Genomic DNA, 24536 nt, shown 5'->3' with positions numbered 1-24536 from the left:
TCATCTCGTTTAAACTCATGATGGTCTAATCTCTGGTTTAGGGTTATGTTATGCCTCATTCTCAGTTTCATATGGTTTTTTTTTTCTAGTGTTTTTGGTATACTGTAAAATGTCTAGAGGTTATAGTCTCTTGGCCTAGGTTTTGGTTTTATGAATATATATAAATCTCAGGTATTAGTGTTTGTTACTACGGTTTTCCTCCGCCAAAAACGAGGGATGTCAATAGGATGAGGTATTTTTAAAAAAAAAAAAAAAAGGACTCCAATCCCAAGCTCATTGATATTGCTTTCAATAATTCCCTTGCCACTTCTCGGATTCTTTTATAATAATCCAATGAAATATTAGAATTCATTTTAATTAATATTAGAATTCCTTTAATTAATATTATAATTCCTTTTACATGAGAAATATATATATACATAATATATGTATATTTATAATGAATTGTATTATTCATCATGAGATCCTAATGATACCGAGTAGAAAATACTCTCTCAAATTCTCCATCAGTACCCAACATCATGGGTATCAACTTGAGGTTATCCTCTAGTGATAGCAATGAGTCATTTTGAACATGAGTCGTCTAATATTATTGCATGCTCAACACTTGTACGTGTAGACAACCGTTTTTAAATGGACAAATCATGAAAGAAGACAACAAGATTTTGCTCAGCATCCCTACACCTCATACTATACATAATTTTTTTTTTCTTACTAAATATGTGGTCTATAGATGACGAGTGAGAACTTTATCTGTTCAAGCCGAAGTGATCACAGAAGGCCATTTACCTCTCTGATACGCCATGATTGATCACTTGAGACAAGTTTTCAAACTCATGAGCACACATGCGCAAACTACACACGTATCTACACTGGGAAAGAAAAGAAATATTTAAAAATTGATTGATATTTTACCAGGAAAAAGCCCCAATTCTTGCACGCCTTGCCAAGCTCTTGGATGACTTGAGACTGTTGATGAGTAAAGAGGAATGCAAATAGACAGGCATTGAAGGTATTTGACAAAAGTCATCTATCAAATGTTTTTCATTCCATAATCTCATTTATGTGGCCTTTTACCCTTACTACATTTTTACAATGTCTCACAGTATTTATAGACCACAACAGATGGCAATTACATGGGTATCAGATCACATGATTTCTATTATGTAAAATTCTTCTAGTGCCTTCCGTAGAAGTGCACAATATTCTTTCTGTTATATAGCATCTATTGCCACAACCAGTGGCAGAACTAGGAATTTGTTGTAGGGGTCGAGTAAAACTAAAATTATAATAAAATATTTTTTGTTCTATTTCTAGATCAAAATAATCTGTAAGATCAAAATAATTTTGTAGAGAGGGCTAAGATAATTCTTTAGAGAGGGGGCCAACACAAGATGAGATTAATATAATCCTATTAAATCATAAAAAAATAATACATTTTTTTTTCAAACCTTGGGGGGGCCATGGCCCCCCTGCCCCTTGATAGGTCCGCCCCTGGCCACAACTGTACTTTTCTGTTTTGCCTTTGAGCTGATTTCTCTAAAAGCATCATTTTAAGCACAATGATCTGAGGCAGAGGAAATGTGTGCCTTAATATCCCCCCACGAATCAAGCGGCACCGAGAAGATGGTGAGGCTTGAGCGTATAAAGGAGAATCTAGTTGTGGATAGAGGCTTGGTGAGTATATCAGCAACTTGATATTTACGTGACACAAAGGAGATTTTGAGAGCTTTAGCAGCCACACAATCCCTCACAAAATGGTTATCAAGATCCATATGTTTAATCCGAGAATGTAAAACAGGATTAACGGACAAATATGTGGTGCCAAAATTGTCACACCACAAAGTTGGCGGATCAGTAAGAAAAATTCCTAATTCTTTTAACAATGGTTGTAACTATAGAAGTTCACATGCAGTGTTAGCCACTGCCTTATATTCAACCTCAATGGAGGACCGAACTATAGTAGGCTGCTTCTTAGAGCCCTAGGAGGCAAGGTGAGAGCCAAAGTAAACACAAAAACCTCCCGTAGACTTACGGTCATCAGGGTAGCTATTCCAATCAACATCAAAGAAGACAGTAAGTGTTAAAGACGTGGAAGAGGAGAAATGCAGCCCAAAATTAGCAGTTAGACGAAGGTAACGAAGAATCCTCTTGATAGCTTGCCAATGAGGAAGACGAGGACAATACATAAATTGACAGACTTTATTTACGACAAAGGAAATATCAGGCCTAGTAAAGGCAAGAAACGGGAGAATTTCCACCACACTGCGATAAAGTTGAGGATCCTTAAAAGAGGAGCCATCAAGAGCAGTGAGTTCCACTGAGGCAACATAGGGGTGGACACGGGTTTTAAATTATGCATGTTAGTACGAATTAACAAATCAAAAGCATCCTGTTATACAACATCTATTGCCATAGTTGTACTTTTCTGTTTTGCCTTTGAGTCGATTCCTCTAGAAGCATCCTTTTGAGCCCAATGATATGAGGCAGAGGAAATGTGTGCCTTAATAATGAGGAGTGCCTAAGGTGAGTAAAGAGAAGTCAATGACGAGGATTGGGTCTTCCGAAACTGCTTGATCTTTGGGATTTGTGGTGTAAGTGTAAAGGGAAGGAATAGAGGTGAGGCCAGGTGATTACGCTAGTTTAGTGCATGTCATCGTGGGAAATTGATAGAAAATGGTTGAGAGGATGATCGGAAAATTGAGTAGGAAATGGTTAGACGTGATTGAGATCAGATGTGGAAAAAACGAGTGTTGGATGGATGCTGATATAAAGTAAAAAGAAAGACCTGTCTTCGTAGAGGACTTGGTCCAATTGAGTGCATTTATTTAAATTAGTTGGCCACTTGAATGCATTTTGTTGATGGTATGGATGTTGGAAACAAGATGGGGACAAATTAAACACACAAAGAAAGAGAAAAATGGAAGAGGAATACACCACTCAATTCTATTCACCGAATCATAGCTTGAGTACATGGCTATACAAATTCAAAAGAAAATTCTAGAGTCTAAATTAATGATATCTAGTGCTATTCAAGTCCTCGGACGTTTTACACAACCACATGCTAATAAGAGACACACTTTTCGGTTTTCGCGATTTCTTAATTGGCCCCAACTTTCTCAATAAAAATCCAATTGATAAGCTAAATTTGGATAACTGTAGCTCCTTCAAATTCTAATAGAAAGTAACCATTCAGTTTGATCAGCAATAAAGTCAAGTTTAATTTTCAACAATGGAGCTAGCTAGCTAGCTGATATATTTGCCCATCTTACTTATTATATGTTAATTAATAAGGATAACTTTGAAGCTTCCATTAATATTTATTTTCACCATGAATGAAATCTTCCATGATTTTCGGGTTTATAAGTGCTTGATCCGATAAGATCCAATAAATAACTACACAAGCATTATTCGAAAGCACTTGAAAGGATAAATACTTGAGTATCGATCATCATGAACAGCTAGCATCTTGATTAACTAATTACAGTACTACGACAACATTCATTAATTAATTGAAAGCTCGAACACGATCCAAGCAGGATTTCCCATCAAGTTGGTTGCCTTGTTGAAGTTCCACGTAGTCTTTGTATTTCATCCCAATGTATGCTGCTGCCTTCTCCTTGCTTTCCAACTCAGGTGCTGGCCTGATCATCGTCTCCAATGAAGGCCCGTTCGCAATGGCTAGTGATATCCTCGTAGCTTTGCTATTCACCACTGCTCGATGCACGTTACTCTTGTACTTCCCATTACTCAAAATCTAATATGTACAGAATTAAATTTTATCATACTAAATTATAATGTGCTATATTTTAATTAACTTCGCATTAAAATTATTGATATAAAAAAAAAATCACTGCTTATAACTACTATACATGATTATGGATATAAAATTAAGATAGAAATATCAAATATTGTTCGAGGTTTGCAGTACCTCAAGTTGATCGGCAGTATTGACTAGAAAGGAGTTGGGAATGGCATTGGCATTGACCCAATTCCCATTGTGCCGTGTTTGGAGTCCACCAATTCCATTCTGCATGACGAGAGTCAAGAGGCCATGGTCCGAATGTGGTGGCAAACCCATTGCAAGTTCTGGCTGTGGACATGGAGGGTAGAGGTTTGCAATGAAAACTTGTAAACCCGATTCCAGATTCGTGGCCTTTTCGATGTAGCAGGGCTCCAATCCCAAGCTCATTGATATTGCTTTGAGTAATTCCCTTGCCACTTCTCGGATTCTTTTACAGTAATCCAATGAAACCTCCCTGCAATAACAACCAGCAACGAATTAAATCTAAGAGCACGCGAAGATCCTTTTAATTAATATTAGAATTCCTTTTACATGAGAAATATATATATTTTTTATAATGAATTGTATTATTCATCATGAGATCCTAATGATACCGAGTAGCAAATACTCTCTGATCAAATTCTCCATCAGTACTCAACATCATGGGTATCAACTTGAGGTTGTCCTGTAGTGAATCGTGATAGCAATGAGTAGACAATTGACCATTCCGAACACGAGTCGTCTAATATTATTGCATGCTCAGCACTGGGACGTGTAGACAACTGTTTCGAAATGGACAAATCATGAAAAGAAGACAAAGGCTAGGGTCCATCTGTTCAGACTGCTCGGTTCTAATTTTATCGATAAATTACTGATTTATAAATATTTTTTTTTCTAAACGTTATTTTCCATGCATTATTCTTTTTCTTAAGAAAAACATAACAAAGCATAAAACATTTTTAAATTTTTAATCACATATATATCGTAATACGTAAGACTTACATGCATATATGGTAAACAGTTTCATCTTCTATATGAAAATTTTCAGGCCGAAGTGATCCCAGAAACTTTATCATGATCCACCTTTGAAGATCATCTAGATCACAGACTAGTATTGTATTATCGGTAATGAAAAATTAAGTACATGCAGTGGCTAATTGCTAAGCCATATATAAAGGTACCTGAATCCAGGAGGTTTGTTGGGGAACTGAAACTCATGATCATCAGGATTTATAAGGATTTTGAGAAAATCCCTCCAGAAGAAAACATTCTCTAATGATGTATTAAAGCTGGTTCCGCACCTGATCGGGTCCAACAAGTTCTTCCCCTCGAATTCTCTCTTTTCGTCCTCTGTCAGATCGAAAAACTCTCTAATATTCTCTATCACTGCTTCCATTTGCCTCTCCGGTACGCCATGATTGATCAGCTGAGACAAGTTTTCAAACTCATGAGCATGCATGCACGATCTTACATATATATCTACACTGGTAAAGATCTAAAATAAATAAATATAGTTAAAACTTGATTAATACTTTACCAGGAAGAAGCCCCAGTCCTTGCAGGCCTTGCCAAGCTCTTCAATGGCTTGGGACCGTTGATGGGGAGTGCCTGACGTGAGTAAAGAGAAGTCAATGACGGGTATCGAGTCTTCTGGGTCCTCTGAAACTTCTTGATCTTTGGGATTTGTGGTGTAAGTGTAAAGGGAAGGAATAGAAGTGAGGCCGGGTGATTCGGCTAATTTCTTGATGCATGTCATCCTGGAAAATTAAATAGGAGATAAAGGTTGAGAGGAAGATTGGAAAATTGAGCAGGAAATGGATAGACGTGATTGAGAGATATTGTGGGGAATTGAGCTGGCTGGATGCTAATATAAAGTGAAAAGAAAGACCTGTCTTCGACGAAGACGACTGGCCGTCCAATGCATGAATGAGTGCATTTAATTAAATGAATCGGCCACTTGATCCAATGCGTTTTGTTTGATCCAATATGGCTCCCTAAAGGCACGCACAAAGGGGGTTTAGATAAAAAAAAAAAAGAAAAAAAAAAAAGAAAGAGCGGTGCTATTCATAAGTTTCATATTTTGTATATATATTTAAAAATATGTTATTTTATCTTTTTATCTTATTTTATGTACAAATATATCTAGAATTATTTTCATTACGTGTATAAAAAAATAAAATGACATATTTTTAAATAGGTATGTAGGATGTGAGGTTTATGTCTAAAATTTTTTAAAAGAAAATAGCTAGACGACTTAATGGGAGACTATTTTTTTTTTCACCTTCTACAACGTCACGACAAAAGCTCAAGCATAAATATCTCTTCCAGTGAATAGATCATCGATTTTTATTATATAGTGAAAAATAAGTAACTATAAGAGACCGTAAAACAAGTATATTATAATAAATTTTTCCTCTCCAACTGTCCATAAATATAGGCATTATGCTGAATCACGTAAATTTGTGTGCCTACTCTCTTTATTTTCCCTGTGTTTTCTTCTAATTCATTATTATAGATATACGCACCAATATTGTACAAGCACATTGGATCACTGCGGGAGACTCCAAACCACACTGATTGAGACTCGAGTCGTCACAACGGGTCGAGAATGACTATTTTTTCCATTGTACTAGTTTTGCATTTTCAAAAATTGATTACGCATCGATTACCTAGTAAACTGATACATCCGATTTTTACCGGTTCCGGTCCGATTTGGTCCGATTTTTCAGTTTTAAATATACTAATTTATATATAGACTTAAAGTATATTACTAATAGTAATATAGTATTAGACTATTAGTATTATGCAATAAAATGTAAATTATAATTAATATACATTATATACTAATATATATTAGTATTATTAATTTACTAATGTATTATGTATTTATAAAAAAAAATATATTGAAAATTTATTAGGCCATAAAAATTTGGTAATAATATTTGAGTGGTTTTCTTTCTTTTTTGATAAATAATATTTTAGTGATCTTATTTACAACTTTGATATATAAATTCAAATATTTTGATATTTAGGATTTTTTTTTCAATTAATGTGATTTATCAATTTCAGTTTAAAGTTTTATAATTTCAATTTATTTTAAATTAATTTATATTATTATATATTATATAGAATCGGTCCGAATCGGTTTCGGCCGATTTTGCTATTACGAAAATCGATTTCAGATTGGTTTGACCAGTTCTGGCCGGTCCAGTCTAATTTTCTGATTTTTTAAATTTTTTTTTACACCCCTAGCCTAGAATCATTATATATTTGACAACCATAAACTTTAAAGGAAACGTATTAATAGAAATAGAAATCCACGTAAATAAAGAATTTTTTGGCTGAATACTGAAGACAAGAAAGAGCTCGCATCCACACGAGGACTATAGGGACATTCACGAATTTACCCCCGCACACCATCAATACCTCAGAGAGCTAATTCAGAGGCTTGAAGCCTTGGGTAATAGCACTAGGAAAAAATTATCTTTATTTTTTTCTTTCGAAAATTCTTTCCATCGGTGTTGAAAGAGAGAGAAAGGAGAAAACAATGTTTGGAGAGAGGACTTCCGTTGGTGTCGAGAGAGAGGGGGAGGAGAGAATAGCAACAGAACACATCATTTATGGCAAGAATACATATTTATAATATGCCATTGAATCGCACAAGTTCACACAAAACCACAGGACACTGTCAAAATTATTCTGGCATAGCAAAACTGGAAATAAATTACAGTTGTTGGTGCTTCCTTTGAAGCCTAGAAACATGATAAATACAGAATGAACATATTTGCTGGGATGAATCCATTTTGGATCAATCCCAATATCATATTTTCACTGCAAAATCTAGGATCTCATGTGTTTTGACTTTTTTCTCTTCTTTGTTTGATGTACGAAAAGGAAAATTCTGCAATCTCTCAGCTTGTTGAGAGAAATTAGTTTTTCCGACAACTCACCTGACACCACCCATATTACACACACATATATCAAAAGCTTCGGATAACTTTGTCTTGGTTCTGGCTATAGTTGAATAGCAAGAATTTCCCATTCCAGGAAAACGATCTCTTCATGGAAACCGGCAGATTTGGCATCGCTCTCCCTTTTGAAGAACTACCCAATAATTTCAATGAATTTCGATTACCCTCGAGCCTTTTCGGAACGATTCTTGTGTTGGATTCGTTCACTTTTACCCCTTGGTTATGTGAACTCCCATGGGAACCCAGTGGAACACGATTTGCAACAGCAAAACTGATCTTTGAAGCTGACAAAGAGTCCAAAGAAACCGATCTTCTCATCGGTTGGATGTCGTTTACATCTTGATTTGAATTCTCAGAAATTTTCCCATCATTCACAGCAGCTAATTCTCCCTCATCCTCTATATCAATCCTGATCTCACGAACCTCATCATCTAATTCTCCATCGGATGCACCGCCACTTTGCGGAATTCCGACTGGGGTTTCTTCCCCTGGGCTGGAATTATTTACATTAGCCTCCGGTGGTGGCGTCTGGACTGTGTTCTTGACTATGGGTGCACGACACATGGGGCAATTGGTGTGTGATCTAAGCCAAGTATCAATACAGGGAACATGAAAAGCATGACTGCACTTGGGCAAAAGCCTAAGAGTTTCATCTTCTTCAAACTCGTTCAAACAAACAGAGCACTCTGCTCCTTCAACAAGACCTTCACCTCTCTTATACTTACAGACAGCGATCGAACCGATAATCGATGGTTGAAGACCGACGGTACGGATGTACCAGATGGGGTGGTCAGGCACAGGTCCATCTTCTTCATCAAGAAACTCATCCTGCAGGGTCTCCACAGTTTGTGGCTGCGGCCTCCTCCTTGAGTCCCGTCTACCTAAATAGTACCTTGAATAGATAGCATAGCAGCAAACAAACAGAAAAGCGGCGGCGATAAATGTGATCGTGGCGATCATAAAGGGAGAGAACTTATGGTGGGGTTTGTTTGACTGATCATCCAAAGCTGAGGGGGTACTTGGCGGAGGAGTGAGCAGATATGAGATATTGTATATGCAGGTTTTAGGGCAGACCTTTAAATCTAAACATATCTGTGGACAAATGTTTCTAACATTTTCTGCGACACATGATGTTTGACAGAGCAGTGACATGGTTGAATTGATCGCATCTTCTATCAGCTTTCTATGCTGTAACCCCATATCAGAGAGAAGGATTTGGATTTGCGAACAAAGAAAACATCAAGGCAAAACCATCAGGCAGATGGGAAGAGGGAGACGGGAAGGTTAGGTGGATGGATGTTGAACAAAGAGATAAGGAATGGTTCTTGAGGGGGTAAGGTGGAATTTGGAGGATTAGGTGTGGTGCTCCTGCCCTTTGTTTTGATCCACCGCTTTGACTTTGTTGTTTCATTTGTCTTCTTCGGCGGCAGGCTTGGGCTTTATTTATTGGAACCAGCCTGAAATGAAGACTTTGTTACTTTATTTTATAATATTTAATATTATTCAAAAATAAAATGAATTGAATTGAAATTAGACAGAGGTGGGAAAATATATCACTAATGCAAGTCGGGGAACATAATATCCAGGAAAAGACAAAAAAAAAAAAAAAATTGGGCAATATGGAGGCTCAAGTAAAGAACATATAATTATTATAATTTTTTTAAAATTATATATAAAATATAATAAATAATTCAATTTTTTTAAATTTTAAAATAAAAATTATATTATAATAATATTTTATTCAACTTTAAACAAAATATCTCATCGCATCTTATCTTATCTGAACTGCATATTCATGCATAGTCCTTTTCTTAGTGAACAGAAACGGAAACATTAAGTACTGTAACAAGATGTAAGATGGGCCTTATCCATTCGATAACAAAAATATTCAAATAATTTTCAACCCGAACTCAGATCAGGCCGAATCCTAGAGTAACGATTGTGAACAACAATTTTTCTTGGGCTGTCCAACAAAATTGTTTTGGGCTAGTTTTGACTTTTGAGCCAACTTTAGGCGCATGCAGCCCAAGTCTAAACTCCCCCTCTCTGTGTGGCACGTACGACAGCAAGCAACATGATTCCCTAAAGCAAAGGAAAAAGGCGTCTTTGAAGCATCGAAATCCAGAATCCGAAGTTTTAACGTGCAAGGAATACAAGTAAAAACCCTAATCTTGGAGCTACCAGATCATATATGCAGAAACGCTTAGCGTGCTTGAATATTCTTTTGTAGCAACTTTTCCTTAGTCTTTAATTGCAAGCACTCTCACACGTAAACGCCACATATATATATAGGAAAAGTAGATCGATCCTGCATGGGCACCAAATGAAAGATGCTGTGCAAATATATATGCATTAATTTTTCCGACTAATTCATGAAACTCCATCTTGCAGCTTGAATCTCTGTCATTTTCGGTGTCGTTGATAAAGAGGAAATTAAATCGTTGATCAATATGCTTAGAGCTGGTTGTTCTTTGGTTTCCTGCAACTCGCGAAGTAGTATTCTCGAAGTACTACTTGGTCGTCATGAGAGGACGTCTTTCTCCAGCTATACATCTCAGTTGGTACACCATCCGGATTTTGCTATGGATCATAAGCTTGGAAATGGCAGCTACTTGATGAAAGGAGCTGGGTCACGGTACTTCATGTTCAGCACTAATGGCCAAACGTGGAAAAAACTCCATAGCAATACGTAAGTAATTACCCTATTTCATCATATCATTATAAGTTAAGCCCTCCAAATGGCTTTGTTTTTCAGAAATGCAAATTAATTAATACTAAAATAATATTTTCTTACTCGATTCTAGTGTTAACAATGACAAGGGCAAGGTTCAACCACCAGCACTAGCTTCTCCAAAGCTCACATTCCCTCGTAATTGGTATGTATTCCCTGATCTGCGATTCAATTTTTCACTGGAAAACAAAGATATTAAAGTATGAATTATGCAGGAATCCTAAAATATATGAATTCTGTATAACAACGTCCCATGACTTTATGTACAAAAAAAGACTATTGATGAATTAATTACCTAATTAACCATACAGGATAAAATGGGTTTTTGGATCCGGAGTAACTTTATCAATATCGACATGGAAACAGGATTGGAGGAAACGACTAAGGATTGGAGGTATTAATGAAGTACTTGGCCATTAATTTACACGAAATATTGCTGAAAAGTTTCATGTTCTTTAATGGAAATGTAAAATATGTTTAGGAGAGACCGAAATGGTGGTTGAAGAGGTTGAAAGCGTGGCAGAGATAGTAGAAAAGGTTGCAACTGTGGCAGAGAAGATATCAGCAGAGGTGGCAGACAAACTTCCTGAGAATGGTAAACTCAAGGAAGCAGCTTTGTTTGTGGAACGTGTTTCAAAAGAGGCTGCCCATGATGCTCATCTAACAAAAGATTTTATTCACAAGGTAATATTAATGCTCGATCCATAAGTATATATCTTTGACCCCTTCTTTTTCATATCTGTCTTTTTAAGGTATATATTTTGGTTCTGGACCCAACATCATGATCAGCACTTATTGGTCAATATTATCAAACAACACATGATGAGTTTGTTTGATTCAACAACATAGTGCATCAAAACCCAAATTTGTTTGATTTTTTTTTTTAATGAGAATGTTGAACGGCTGGCACATCTTATATAGTTGGGAAAATCATGTAAATAATATTATTGACTGATTTTGGATCAAAACATAGGTGGATGCATTGAAAGAAGACCTGGAGGCACTACTGGTTGAACCCATGAATATTGATCAGATTGCAAAGCTGCAAGGATCTGAAGGGAAGTAGTAATGCAATATGGAAATACTCCAAGCTAGGTTGGATATAATTAATGATTCATTCATTCTATTTTGAAACGTTTAAAGCACAAAAATACAAGTCGTTTCCTAATTTGACCTTTCTGTCTGCAATATCTTGACTCGAATGATATATATATATATATATTTTATATATAGAAATGAAAGATTCGATCCTTAGTTCTCTTAGTGAGAAAATAAGGTGTTATCAATTAATCCAAAAGATATTAGCGACTTGAATGATAATTTTGACTTTATTTTATTTGAGCTTTTGTTCTTGCTACATCTAGAAGAGAATTCATTAGAAGGTAAAATTCCTCAAATATGTTTGCAGATGCCCAGCAATTTCGTGGGTATAAATAATGGTCATAGACTCATAATTATTCAGATTAGATTCAATATAGGAATTTTTGAGGTGCATGTTCGTCCTGGTCCATCTAAGATATAGCCTTTTATATATGGGCCTGATTTATATGGCCCTTTTCTTGTGATGCAATGCATTAATTATAGAGAAAAGATATTTATAATTATGAATTATATAATTGATGTGTAATTACTTAAAAAAAGTGAATAAAATATAGGATTCACGTTAAAAAAATAAATTTTTTAATAATAGATCTCACTATTTTTTAAAACGATTACGTGGTGTTTATATACTTAATAGAATTACTATTAATTATAAGTTTGTGACTAAAGGCAAGATAGGCATCTAAACTTGAATGTGATTGGGGTTGGACTAGTCCAGATGATATAATTAGTGATATCAATTATCGGTCATAATTCCCATGATCCTTGGAGTTTGTCGATTGGTTATCGGGAAATTATTTCAAGCCAGCGGTTATCCTCGGGTTGAGTTTTGGGTTGAGCGACGTACGCAGACTGTTGAGCTAGCACTTCGAATTGGGAACCCCAAGAATCCGTGCATGCATCGATCCACGCCATGCAAGGGGATATGGTGGCATGTTCGATCGTATATATCTTTTGGTGGGATTCAAGACATCTTGATATGAGAGGCCTTTTGACCACCCGAGATTCCTTGTAAAGATGAAAAATTAAGTTGACATTAATTAGCGTAGTTAATGGGATATTGATACAGGATTTCTAATATTATTTGGGAGGAATAAATTGTTGCAAATTATTATAATATTTGTAATTAGGCCATTCAATTCTAATAATATTGACTAGATATTACCTTTCAAATATATATGTATTAGATATAACTTGAGTTTTCCTTAAAAAATGAGATATTGTTATATATATATATATATATATATATATATATATATCGGATTCATGAGTATAACCAATAAAATTCTAAATTACTTAGATTATTTCTTGCCATTTATGGGATTGACAAGACCGGGATTCTAAGTATAACCTAACTAGCTCTTTTAAAATATGCAAATTTGGAAGAGACGTTCTTTCGTCTCTCCGTCGAGACTTTCATGTTGTCAATCAAGGAGGCCATATATATATACATGTTCCCTATTCCAAGAAATGTCATTGACCTAAACGGGCCAGCTGCCTTTAACTTTGATGGCCAAACCGGGAAAAAAATGAATAATATGTCACAGGCTCTTTAGTATTTACATGATATAAATGTAGCTCCCAAATATAAGGAGGTACAAGCTGGACCAACTAAAGCAAGGTCTTCTTCCTTTGGAAAACCGAAAAAGAAACTTAAAGCAGCTTAACAATGATGTGCCCGCCCTACTGTTTTATTCCATCCATTTCCCTCAATATTGCCTTTTTTCAGAGACTCGTATCATTCAACAATCAACAGAATCAGGACGTACAAATTACAATGGGACTGTCTCCCCATATATAGCTGCTTTCTTTATTTATTTCGTCTTTCCTTTTCTTTTCTTTTCTTTTTTCCAAATCTCAATGTACTTGGTCTATTCATCAAGTGTCATTTCGATAATTTTGACAAAAATGTTACCCTCAAGATCTGGTACATGAACTGGCCACCCACATAAGATTGAATCCGTACCACTCAAAATTCGTCAAAAAATAAAACTGAAAGTTACAATATTTCAAGAGACAGAAAACGATCATAGGTTGACGACATGAATAAGATCATGATATATATTAGTACGTAGTAGTAATACATTCTGAGATATGAAATCATACAAATCAAAACATAGTCACGGTAAGCATCATCAAAAGACGGACAGACAGAGAGATAGAGAGAAAGACAAGAGAGAGGGAGAGTGAAGGCTAAATAAATACTAATAGATGTAAAATAAACCAGTACTGCAGCGCATGCAGAGAAAGATAACAGCCTTAACAGTTAAACAACGAAAGCGGCGGCGAAGAGACCGACGGCCAGGGAACCAGAGACGGCCAATCTGTTCGAGACAGCGGCGCTTTGTGCTGGGGAAGGCGCTTCAGACGGTGGAGATGCGATCGATGTGGGAGGACTGGCCGGCAACGGAGTAGTAGTAGACGGTGTAGGAGGAGAAGGGGAGTAGGAAGGAGAAGGAGAAGGAGAAAGAGACGCATCACGGGGAGGTGGCGACTGCAGAATAGGAGCGGCCTTCGGAGATGGAGAATGGGCCGATGGAGACGACGCCGGAGGTTCCGCTTTTGGAGACGGTGTTGGAGCAGTAGGAATCGATGACGACGGTGGTGGAGTACTTGCAGTAGTGGGTGGTTTCGCTGGAGACCATGCCGGAGTGGAATCCGGAGACAAAGCCAATGTGGCGCCCGCAATCAAGGCCAAAATCAGAACCACAAAGCTTGCTTGGGCCATTGGTGAGAGAGAGAGAGAGTTGTGAATAAAGAGTTTACGTCCGAGTAGCAGGGAGCGAAACGGGAGTATATATAAAGAATCGTGATAGAGACGGTCACGCGAAAGTGGAAATACTTGCGTTAATAAGAAGTGTCTGTGACTGTGCACAGAAACATGTGTCTTCCGCATTTTTGGATAAATAAAAATAAGAAATGCTTAAAGTGCTGTCGTTTTTATTTACTGTACATCTATCCTATATATTATGAATTTCATATGACTTTAGTGATATAAAGCTACGAATCAATTTTTAGATCTAACATTTATATCTCAAATTTATTATTTTTTAAAATAATAAATTAATATCGATAAATTAACATTTTGAGTTGCTGAGTTCTTTTGGATCAATTGACAACACTTTAATTTTTTATTAAGATACAATTTGGATAGTGAGTTGAGATGAATTGAGATTAAAGATGAAAATTAAATAAAATATTATTTTGAATATTATTATTATTTTATAATTTAAAAAAATTAAATTATTTTATATATTTTATATAAAAATAATAATAATATGAGATGAATTCTTATAATTAAACAAGATATAAGAGAATCAAATATCGAATCCATCGTTACCATGTTAAAAAGAAAAAAAAAAAAAAAAAAAACATTTCGAGTTTGCTGGCAGTCGAGATATGTTGGGGGTTTATATGGGTGTGCTCGACCACTAAGGTAGAGTTGGCAATTCATGCTTCGTCGTACACGTGGGCTCGTATAACTGGCTGTTATTTGGTACCTCATTAATCCTTACTTGCTTTCCATTTTAGAAAATAGAAATCAATAGAACGTAGAGCATGGTTTTGAATTTGGACGGTCGGATTTTCTGTTCTAGTGTAGTGCTCAATAATATTTTTGTAAATTTTAAATATAGATGACATTAATGTGATTTTAAAATGAAAGAGATTTATATAATATTTTTTTTGCTTTAAATATGACTCATTCTTTTTTTTAAATCTCATTATTTTTAATTATATCTCAGTTTTTTTTGTCTCAACTTAAGTTTATGATTTTTTAATATTATATCTGATACAATGATATAATATCTTTATCCTTTTTTTAAAAAAATATTTTGAATATATATTAATTTTACAAATCTTCAGTTATTCCAAAAATAAATGTATAAACACACAAATACATATATAATATACACTTACATATCCATATTAATCTTCGGAATCCATCATTAGGTATCGTTTGGAGAGTAAACTCAAACTCATTTCAATTATTTCGTTCTAACATTTCTACCATTTATTTTATTTAATCTGGATAAAATTAAATATTTAACGAACTTTCTTTTGGGTCACAAAATTATGAATATTTTCCAGCGCTCGACGACCGCATTTAGGCAGAGTCCCAAACCTCTGAAATCTGAATTCAACCCTGTTGCACAAACTCCACTCTCCAGCCATTTTTTGACAAAAAATGAAGGCAAACAAATTTTATTTATTTATTTATTAAATCGCGTAGATTACTGCCAACGACGAGCCAATTCAGATTCGAAAATCTGCTCACATGCGGAGTACAACATCCTACCGTAAACTGATCTAGATTTACAAAATTTTCAGTAGATTCTAATTAATTTTGGAAATATTTGCAGAAGATTTTGCATATTTTCGAGTATTGTAAGATGTTATTTTTATTGCCAATATAATTCGTATCCAAATCTTTCTCTGCTTTTTGATGGATTTACGAAAAGACACACTGCCATGCCGTTGTGGTCGCTACAATTTCAAGTAATTAAGAATTAATGAAAAGAATAGATCAACTGATAAAAAAAAATCCAGAAAGATTTAAGGAGACTTGTATAAACGGCAGAAACAAATAATAAAGTTAATTTTTCACAGACAAATAATTAAAGAATCCAAGAGCTCGAGGTAAAATACTCCGAGTAGTCGAATCAATCTACTAGATCAACAAAACCCCAGCGGACACGGCGATAACGACAAACCCGGGGAGTGCGAAACAGTTGGAAACGGCACCGCTCTCCGCAGGGCCAGGTGCTTCGGAAGGTGGCGCGAAGATCGATGAGGGAGCGCTTGCCGGAGTTTCGGATGACGCGGGAGGCGGCGAAGACGGAGAGTTCGCGGTGGAGAGAGCGGGCGCAGCTGCTTGAGGAGAAGGTGCAGAAACTGGTGGACTCACTACGGGGGATGAGGCCGGTGTAGATTTCTCCGGGGACTGTGCAGGAGAAGACGCCGGAGCTTGTGCTGTGGTGGAGGCCAGCAACATTGCGGCCAGTAGCATGAGAATGACCATGCTTGACTGAGCCATTATAGATCAAGTTTTACACTTAACAAAGCAGAGAGAGAGAGAGAGAGAGTTAAGAACTTGTGATTCTGCGAAGATCACAGAATGGTACCGGTATTTATAATGACTGAGGGATTGTTTTTCATCAAAATACGCTACATAAATTGGGCGGTGTGGATTGCTTCATGATACAGCTGGGATCTGATGATGATAAACCGAGTAGACAACTCAGATGGAAATTTTAAAAAACACGGTTGGATACTTTGCCACGAAGGTACAGTTGTCTGGAATTTGTAATGACCTTCCATATTTGAATTTTCGGAATTTTTATTCCGATATTTTCTATTTTTGAGTCAAAAAGCTTTTCAACGTTGAGAACGAGAGAGATTTTTATTTTTAGCAAGGTTCGATACAGTACTATTTTATCTCATTTTATTATTATAATTTTTTTAAATTTTTATATTAAATATAATAAATAATTTAATTTTTTTAAATTTTAAAATAATAATAATATTAAAAAATAATATTCGAATAATTTTTTTTTTTTTTCATCTCATCTCAATTCATTATCCTAACCGAATTATAATTAAAATTATTTTATTCTCAAATTGATATGTAGAGCATCATCTACATCACTTAGATGATAAGATTCAAATTTTAAAATTTATTTTTTAAATCAAATTATATCATATGTAGTATGGAACTTTTAGAATAATAGTACTCAATCAAATATAGGGTGTGCAAATTTTACATATTTACATAAATATCAAATTTACTTACATTTTTAAAAATATAGCAGTACTTAGTTATTTTGTTCGAAATTCAGAATTACACGCGTTGGGTTGATGATGTGTTGGTTCATGGATGACCTACCATGTGATGGTACTCGGAGTGGATCGACCACCTCAGGCTAAGGTCGTGTTGATTAAGTGAAGTAATTTCAAAATATTTTATTATTATTTATATTTTATATTTTATATTTTTAATTATTTACTATTATTCATAAATCACCTGATATCACCTTAACATCTACAAGTAGCCCTTGGTCTCGTTTGTTTTCACAACTTTTTTCAATTTATCTTATCTCATTTAATCATTATAATTTTTCTAAATTCTCATACAAAATAAAATAAACAATTTAACTTTTTTAAATCTCAAAATAAAAATAATATTAAAAAAATATATTCTAACAATATTTTATTTAATTTTTAATTTTTATCTAAACTCATCTCATTTCATATGCGAAAACAACCATGACAAATCATCCTCGAAGTTCATTAAAAAAAAAAAACTTTATTTTGTTTGTAAAATAATTTGTATTTATATTGTTTAAGATGTTGTAAGGGTTGCAAATCGTGTTTTTAGGTTTATATTCGTGTCGTGTCAAGTCATAAACATTCGACTATACAGGTCAATCCGAATCCAACACATTGAGCTAAACGTGTCAAATTTACAAACTCTAATCCAACCTTTTTAGATAACGGGTTGTATCATGTTACCCATTTTGACCCGTTTAATAATTAATTAAAAATGTATTAAACAACACAACTCATTTAAACTAGTTTGTTTTATATACATGAGTTGAACTAAAATGTATAACTCATTTAACCTGATTAACATAATTTCACATAAAAGTTAAAATCTATATTTATTAATAACCATAATATCTTAAAAATTATATATCATTATTTTTAAAATTTTAACATATAATAACCCCAGCCTCCAAAATGAAGGTATGAGTTTGAAATCTCCCTAAAAAAAAAAACCAATATTACAAGCCATAAAATGACAAATATAGGCGTAAGTTTAACATTACAATCCTTACAATAAAAATATAAGCATATTAAGAAACACCGATATTACAATTTAACAATAATAAAATTTTAATTTCGAACTAAATTCTAAACATGTCAAAACAGGTTAATTTCGTGCTAAGTAGGTCGATCCGTTATTGACCTGTTTATAAATCGTGTTTTAACGGATCAACCCGTTTGATCCGAATCCGTTAACATCAAAGCTAAACCCGTTAATTTCGTGCCGTATTCGTATTGGATTTACGAGTCGTGTCAAATGTAGACACCCTAAGATGCTGCCAATAAAAAATTGCAAGGTTACATGTATGCACGTATATAGGTTGGCTTTCTTCAGAATCTTCACATGGTGGAGCCGTTTGTTTGGTAACAGTTTCAAAAGGGATTCTCTGCCTTTAGGTCCACAAGGAAAGAAAAGATAGAAAAAACAATAAACCAGAGACAGACAGGCAGAGGGAGATAGATATCTTTGAATGCAAACCTATGGTACCAGCAAGAATAAGTTGATAGCTCCAGCTAACTGCATCAATTCTCATTTCGACAAATGGAGTAAAAGGTTCAATTCGTGGCCAAAGTTGTGACCTCTTTAAGAAGCCATAATTCAGAAACTCGTAATGCCATCAAACAGAAACTACCTTCCATGAAAAATGGGACTAATTTCCTTGTTCAGAATTAAAAGAAAGAATGACATCACAAAACACTTCGCCACAGTTTTTATGAGGGCTTTTGGCTAAAGCATATACCAACGTTTTGGATTCAGGTTCAATCTACAAAACAAAACGATATATGAACTGAATTCCATTAATCCATGTGATCAAGAGTACTACCTTCGCTAGAGTCAGAAATGACGGTATCTCGGAATTGAATTATGTGTCTAAAATCCCCATTTTTGATGCCAAGAAGTATGGAAGATCATAGGGCAGGCAGCCTAACTTATGCTTCGTCAGAAACAGCATCAGATGCAACACTGACCTGACCCGGTGTACCATTCCCATCGATGAGACTACTTGAATGGCCGTTAAATTCTAACCCATAGACATGGCCCATTTTAGCACGCTTGGTCTCCAAATATCTCCTGTTCTCCTTCGTAATCAGAGTTAATAATGGGACCCTGCCCACAATCTCCAAACCATAACCCTTGAGACCAACATACTTAGCAGGGTTGTTTGTCATCAGCTTCATTGTCCGAACACCTAAATCCCTCAGAATCTGCAGTCACAAAAACAATACATTCTTGTCAAATGTGTTGTATTTCAGGTTGGAACTGCTGTTTTTGGGTTCCTGGTCTTCGTATCTTCTTTACATTTCTTTCTAACCACAGAGCACAAATGAACATTTTTTAGGACTTGTTCATCCAAATTAGCTGTCAAAGGTATCTACTATCCAAGTTATATTCCAGTTGAGTATTTAAATAAAGCAGATATACAATTTGACTGTCCTTAAAAACATGATACACAAATGCAACTCTCTGTTACGGTTTTCAGAATGGCTTGATAGGACTTGAATGACAGCTGTTCAACAAGAGACGAGCAGCAACTCATCCGAACTAGAATGCTGATCATTGCAGAGGAAGAGTTCTACTGGCACTCAGGTTGATTTCCCTTGCTTTAAGCCACCTTAGAACTCTATAGATGTAGTCTTGAGTCCATTTTAATAAAATGCACTAGTTCTGTCACGTAGGAGTCCAATGTTTTGGAGCCCACTTAACATGAGCCTTAGTTCATTAATAAAAATTAATGTAGAGAATTGCTTTCCAAAGTTATGTTTAATTTTTAAAGGAGTTTCTAAATTTCACTAATAACCTAGTTTGTGATTAAACACCTCCATACGGAGCATTTCAAAGTCTATGATTAAACAAGTCATATGCTTTGTAAAACACTAAATCAAAGTGTTGTAAACACCTGCACGATAGAAATCCTACATTAGAGTACCTGTGCACCAATGCCATATTCTCGGGAGTCAACAGGCAATCCTAACTCCTCATTGGCTTCCACCGTATCACGCCCATCATCCTGGAGATTATAAGCACGAAGCTTGTGGCCCAAACCAATGCCCCTGCCTTCATGTCCACGGAGGTACACCAGAACACCCCTGCCAGCAGCCTCAATTTGCTGCATGGCAAGTGCCAGCTGGTTTCCACAGTCACATCTGGCCGATCCAAAAATATCTCCTGTGAGACATTCTGAATGCACTCTCACAAGAATATCCTGTCCATCCCCAATGTCACCCTATCGACACAGTAGCATGGTTAAAAATCGTCTGAAAACTAATATTGGCCAAAAGATCCCTACACCTGAAAAATCAATCAAATTTATCTTTAAGGTTCAGTCACCATGCTAGTAGCAGCTCTCCCTATTATGGCTGTGTATGTGCACTCACACACACATTCATGTACATAAATAACAGATTCAATCAAAGCATAGTAAAATATGGACAATCTAATACCAAAAGAATCTGAATGTTATAGCCTTCAGGGTGCCTTCTTTATTTAGGTTTATTTATTTAGTCAAACCATTGGCCCTTCAGTCAGTTTTATTTAGGTTCTGCTTGCAATGAAATATTACAGTTTATTTGAGCATCAAAACTACAAGCATTGCTTACCTTAACCATTGCAATATGCTCAATCCCATCTAAGATGGATCTATAGCAGTAGGATGTAAATGGCCCCCACATTGTCGGTATCCTGGCAATAGCAGAGCGATCGACCAATTTATCTCTTTTTCTTCTATACCTGACAAAAATTGTCCACATTAGAATGGAGCCTCTTTTATGTTCTGACGAAAGAGCACCAAAACTACGAATAATTTGCGTAGCAAACCCCTCAATATAGAAGTTGATTTAAGAGAAGAAGAAAAAAATAGTTCCTGAACAAAATGGTTTTCCAGACAAGCTGACAGAGAGGTTGAATCAATTATGCGATGAACCAACCCGATAAAAAGGCAAGTCTCCAGAACAGGCCTAATAAAGTATGCATAAGACTTGAAAAACGAGTGTACATCCAAAACAGCGGAATATTTTACCTAATCAAATCAGCGATAGATATGATTTTCAAATTCTCCTGCTCGACAAATTTACGAAGCTTTGGTAATCTAGCCATGGAACCATCATCATCCACAACCTCGCATAGAACTCCAACAGGGTCCAACCCAGCAAGCATGGCAAGATCAACAGAAGCTTCTGTATGCCCAGCTCTTTTCAGGACACCGCCATCTCTGTATTTCAATGGAAAAATATGGCCAGGGCGGTTGAAATCGTCAGGTTTTGAATCTCCGGATGCAAGAGCCAATACTGTTGTTGCCCTATCACAAGCTGATACCCCAGTGGTTGTACCATGTTTGGCATCCTACAAGAATAATTTAAGGCATTTATGTAGATCCTTACACTTAGAGAATGGGTTATGCATGTAAAAAGACAATTCTATACTACGGTAAGGCAGAATACTCAGTTGGATCTGTTATATGGCAACCAACTATCATAATAACTACTTTAGATGGCAGATTAAGCTTTTAAAAGTTTGTATCTGTATTCCATCATCAATATCCCTCAAATACATAGTTAACCATTATATTTTAATACATTAGACTAGCAAATATTGTGAATACATGATACATTTTTTTGGTAAGTAAAATAAAGTTCTATTGAATCAAGTAAATACGTGTGGCCCAAGTGCACGGAAAGTATTCAAAAGAGAACATCTAATTACAGGTTAGGATCTAGAAATGGATGGGAGAAAATCATGAGTACCAGCCCCATTGAACACAATAGCGGAGTCCCAAAAAAGTAATGTATGAAAAAAGAAACATCCAATTACATGAGGCGTTATATAGGTGCAATTAAATAAAAAACAAAAAACTATCACAATTTGAAGGAGTCCAAATGGGATGAGGGTCTCTCTTATTTCAAACATAAATGATATAAAATACAGAAAATGGTAGAATACAAATTTCAAATAGAAAATTGTCAACTAGGAAATTTACATACCACAGTCACTGTGAAAGCTGTACAAAGTTTCTCATCATTATCCTTCTGGGACACCATCAGAGGAAGCTGTAACCTTTCCAGATCTTCCTCTTTCATGCTTACACAAACTATTCCAGTTCCATGCTTCACTATAAAAGCCATGGCCTCAGGAGTTGCCAATTGCGCAGCCATAATTAAATCTCCTTCATTTTCTCTGTCCTCATCGTCCACAACTACTACAATCTGCATCACCATAAATTATAAGTGATGGAAAGATAACTGTTAAAGTAAAGACAAAAGAATCAGATGTCTAACGCTAATAGGTTTGTAACAAAACAAAGCTCGGGAAACAAACCACCTTTCCTTTGCGGATGTCCTCAATGGCCTCTGGGATGGAAGAAAAACCTTCTGTAGGGCTATCCAAATCAAATTCATCATTATCAATGGGAAAACTACCACCTGCAAGACCGGTATCAGCTGCCAGGGTTCCAAATGCAACAGTATCGGGTTGTATCTCAATTCCAACTGATTGATCACCATTGAGGGTGTCATTTTCAATATTATTCTCATTGGCATAAGACAGAAGGTCACCTTCTCCAGATATCAATGCAGCTCTAGTTTTACCAACACCTTTAATACTTGAGGAAAATTTGCCACCCAACTGGATCAAGGGCAAATCAGATGCATAGCTTTTTGCCAGGGAAGGATTTACACTGAGTAATCCATTGAAGGAATTGAAGCTTTTGCATACCCTATATACAACATGTCAGTAAGTATAACGGAATAAGCAATAGACAGGAAAGACAGCGAAACTTGAAGTGTCTCTATGGACGAATGTTCGCAATGCAATTAGAGCTTCTGAAATCTGAGCATTTTTCTGAGCATTTTCCAAACCTAATTAGTATATGCAAACTCAAATACCTCCCATATTCTAGCTAGGACAGGAACCTATTTTTCAAGAAAATTATTTTTGAAAGCAGACCTTTTCAGATACTTGCTTGAAGCTCACTGTGTCCTGTTCTTTTGGAGAAATGAAACCACTAAAAACTATCATGTTCCAATATATATTCCCATCCTCTATTTTTTTTTGTGAACAAATTGTTTCTGATAATACTGCCAAGCGGGATGCAAAGTTTGGATCATCGAGTTATTTATCAACCAAGCCTATGTAATTGTGTGGCTTAGCAGGGTTTGTATTTTCCACTACCCAGACCACATAAACAAGGAAAAGGTATCTTTTTTTTTTTTTTTTTTTGGGGGGGGGGGGGGAAGAAAAATACATTAGAGCAGCTGAGATCAATATGAAAAATCACGTGTTCGATGAAATTCCCCACAGCATATTCGTGAGGTTCTGTGTTCCCCTTTTTCTATAGGGACTAGGTATCCGGGAACAAAGACCCGACTAATCCCGATGATTTTCTATTATCCATTCATAAAGAGAAGTTAACACGTACAAAGCAATTATTGCAGAATATGCTTTGTACGTGTTAACTTCTCTTTACACGTGGACATATAAATGGAAAGAAATAATTGCAGAGTAAAAAATATTATCAATCTGTTATCTGTTTGAATTGTTCTTTATCATAAATGTTTGCTGTTTCTCCTTTAGATTTAGTATATCTGATTGCTGCAGTTTTGAATCACTTCACAGCATCATAAGTGTCATATTTTCCTTTACTTTTTCCCTGGCGATGTTATTAGATTCCAAGGTGACCAGCATATCATCGCTGTCTGAATTATCTTTAACAAGGAACTTGCAGAAAATTCCACAAGAGTAAATGCTAAGAAAAACCCACCAAAAACCAGATGAATTTCAATTCCGAGAATCCTTAGATGATATTTAGAGGTGAAAAAGACATCAAAATAAAAGCACTAGATGAAGAAAGTAGAGAAAATAGAACTTACTGCAGGCGAGAGAGAGGTGTCGTTGAAAGAGAAGAAATGTTGATGAACGCCATTGTTTCTTGCTGGAAGCCACCAAAAGCGCAAATCCTAAAGCTCTCGACTCCTTAAACCAAGATGGGGGGATCCCTTGTATATATTGTGAGGGAAAGGAAGAAAAATAGAAATTTTGAGAAACAACGGCGACTTGAATAGGGAATGCAAAGTCGGTCGTACGCGGGTGACGTAGCTCTGTCCCCAACCAATAATATCAGACCATCGTTCA

General features: G+C 35.7%; 6 protein-coding genes across 7 annotated transcripts; 1 reads left to right on the top strand and 5 right to left on the bottom strand.

Moving 5' to 3' along the window:
• Positions 1–3296: 3296 nt before the first annotated feature.
• Positions 3297–5694, bottom strand: LOC108995750 (protein DMR6-LIKE OXYGENASE 2-like). Its single transcript, XM_018971376.2, has 4 exons — positions 5322–5694; positions 4966–5210; positions 3932–4259; positions 3297–3757 (listed from the first exon to the last, which is right to left on the bottom strand). Exons 1-4 carry the CDS (start codon positions 5538–5540, stop codon positions 3509–3511), a joined length of 1041 nt encoding a protein of 346 aa, XP_018826921.2. The 5' UTR covers positions 5541–5694; the 3' UTR covers positions 3297–3508.
• Positions 5695–7379: 1685 nt separating this feature from the next.
• Positions 7380–9165, bottom strand: LOC108995749 (RING-H2 finger protein ATL54-like). The gene has a single exon (XM_018971375.2). It carries the CDS (start codon positions 8953–8955, stop codon positions 7765–7767), a length of 1191 nt encoding a protein of 396 aa, XP_018826920.2. The 5' UTR covers positions 8956–9165; the 3' UTR covers positions 7380–7764.
• A 908-nt stretch (positions 9166–10073) lies between these two features.
• Positions 10074–11654, top strand: LOC108995705. Its single transcript, XM_018971316.2, has 5 exons — positions 10074–10444; positions 10560–10631; positions 10798–10880; positions 10968–11170; positions 11460–11654. Exons 1-5 carry the CDS (start codon positions 10206–10208, stop codon positions 11550–11552), a joined length of 690 nt encoding a protein of 229 aa, XP_018826861.1. The 5' UTR covers positions 10074–10205; the 3' UTR covers positions 11553–11654.
• A 1967-nt stretch (positions 11655–13621) lies between these two features.
• LOC108995697 (early nodulin-20-like) lies at positions 13622–14365 on the bottom strand. Its single transcript, XM_018971309.2, has one exon. It carries the CDS (start codon positions 14313–14315, stop codon positions 13854–13856), a length of 462 nt encoding a protein of 153 aa, XP_018826854.1. The 5' UTR covers positions 14316–14365; the 3' UTR covers positions 13622–13853.
• A 1620-nt stretch (positions 14366–15985) lies between these two features.
• LOC108995699 (classical arabinogalactan protein 1) lies at positions 15986–16675 on the bottom strand. The gene has a single exon (XM_018971310.2). The coding sequence runs from the start codon at positions 16620–16622 to the stop codon at positions 16257–16259; it is 366 nt and encodes a 121-aa protein (XP_018826855.1). The 5' UTR covers positions 16623–16675; the 3' UTR covers positions 15986–16256.
• Positions 16676–18912: 2237 nt separating this feature from the next.
• On the bottom strand, positions 18913–24446 carry LOC108995744 (bifunctional riboflavin biosynthesis protein RIBA 1, chloroplastic-like). 2 transcript variants are annotated; one of them, XM_018971367.2, is made up of 8 exons: positions 24275–24429; positions 22961–23121; positions 22728–22828; positions 22391–22612; positions 21430–21752; positions 21011–21140; positions 20341–20637; positions 18913–19618 (listed from the first exon to the last, which is right to left on the bottom strand). In XM_018971367.2, exons 1-8 carry the CDS (start codon positions 24325–24327, stop codon positions 19343–19345), a joined length of 1563 nt encoding a protein of 520 aa, XP_018826912.1. In that variant the 5' UTR covers positions 24328–24429; the 3' UTR covers positions 18913–19342. The 2 variants fall into 2 exon arrangements, with proteins under 2 accessions (XP_018826912.1, XP_018826911.1); XM_018971366.2 differs by having other exon boundaries at positions 22728–23121; positions 24275–24446.
• Between the last annotated feature and the right edge of the window lie 90 nt (positions 24447–24536).

Source organism: Juglans regia, chromosome 16 (genome assembly GCF_001411555.2).
Source record: "Juglans regia cultivar Chandler chromosome 16, Walnut 2.0, whole genome shotgun sequence".
NCBI classification, from domain to species: Eukaryota; Viridiplantae; Streptophyta; class Magnoliopsida; order Fagales; family Juglandaceae; genus Juglans; species Juglans regia.
The sequence above is the reverse complement of the archived record's forward strand: the minus strand, read 5'-3'. Positions and strand labels throughout refer to the sequence as shown.

What these genes read in the sequence shown, in the direction of transcription:
- LOC108995750 (XM_018971376.2), bottom strand. Translation starts at nt 5,540, where the DNA reads ATGACATGCATCAAGAAATTAGCCGAATCACCCGGCCTCACTTCTATT. An exon ending in AGGACTGGGGCTTCTTCCTG is followed by an intron (nt 5,211 to 5,321) that starts GTAAAGTATTAA and finishes AACTTGTCTCAG; the next exon opens with CTGATCAATCATGGCGTACC. An exon ending in ATACTGCCGATCAACTTGAG is followed by an intron (nt 3,758 to 3,931) that starts GTACTGCAAACC and finishes TGTACATATTAG; the next exon opens with ATTTTGAGTAATGGGAAGTA.
- LOC108995749 (XM_018971375.2), bottom strand. Translation starts at nt 8,955, where the DNA reads ATGGGGTTACAGCATAGAAAGCTGATAGAAGATGCGATCAATTCAACC.
- LOC108995705 (XM_018971316.2), top strand. Translation starts at nt 10,206, where the DNA reads ATGCTTAGAGCTGGTTGTTCTTTGGTTTCCTGCAACTCGCGAAGTAGT. An exon ending in AAAAAACTCCATAGCAATAC is followed by an intron (nt 10,445 to 10,559) that starts GTAAGTAATTAC and finishes ACTCGATTCTAG; the next exon opens with TGTTAACAATGACAAGGGCA. An exon ending in GAAACGACTAAGGATTGGAG is followed by an intron (nt 10,881 to 10,967) that starts GTATTAATGAAG and finishes AAATATGTTTAG; the next exon opens with GAGAGACCGAAATGGTGGTT.
- LOC108995697 (XM_018971309.2), bottom strand. Translation starts at nt 14,315, where the DNA reads ATGGCCCAAGCAAGCTTTGTGGTTCTGATTTTGGCCTTGATTGCGGGC.
- LOC108995699 (XM_018971310.2), bottom strand. Translation starts at nt 16,622, where the DNA reads ATGGCTCAGTCAAGCATGGTCATTCTCATGCTACTGGCCGCAATGTTG.
- LOC108995744 (XM_018971366.2), bottom strand. Translation starts at nt 24,327, where the DNA reads ATGGCGTTCATCAACATTTCTTCTCTTTCAACGACACCTCTCTCTCGC. An exon ending in ACACCTCTCTCTCGCCTGCA is followed by an intron (nt 23,122 to 24,274) that starts GTAAGTTCTATT and finishes TGTTGTATATAG; the next exon opens with GGTATGCAAAAGCTTCAATT. An exon ending in TCTATCGCTGATTTGATTAG is followed by an intron (nt 21,141 to 21,429) that starts GTAAAATATTCC and finishes AATTTTTGTCAG; the next exon opens with GTATAGAAGAAAAAGAGATA.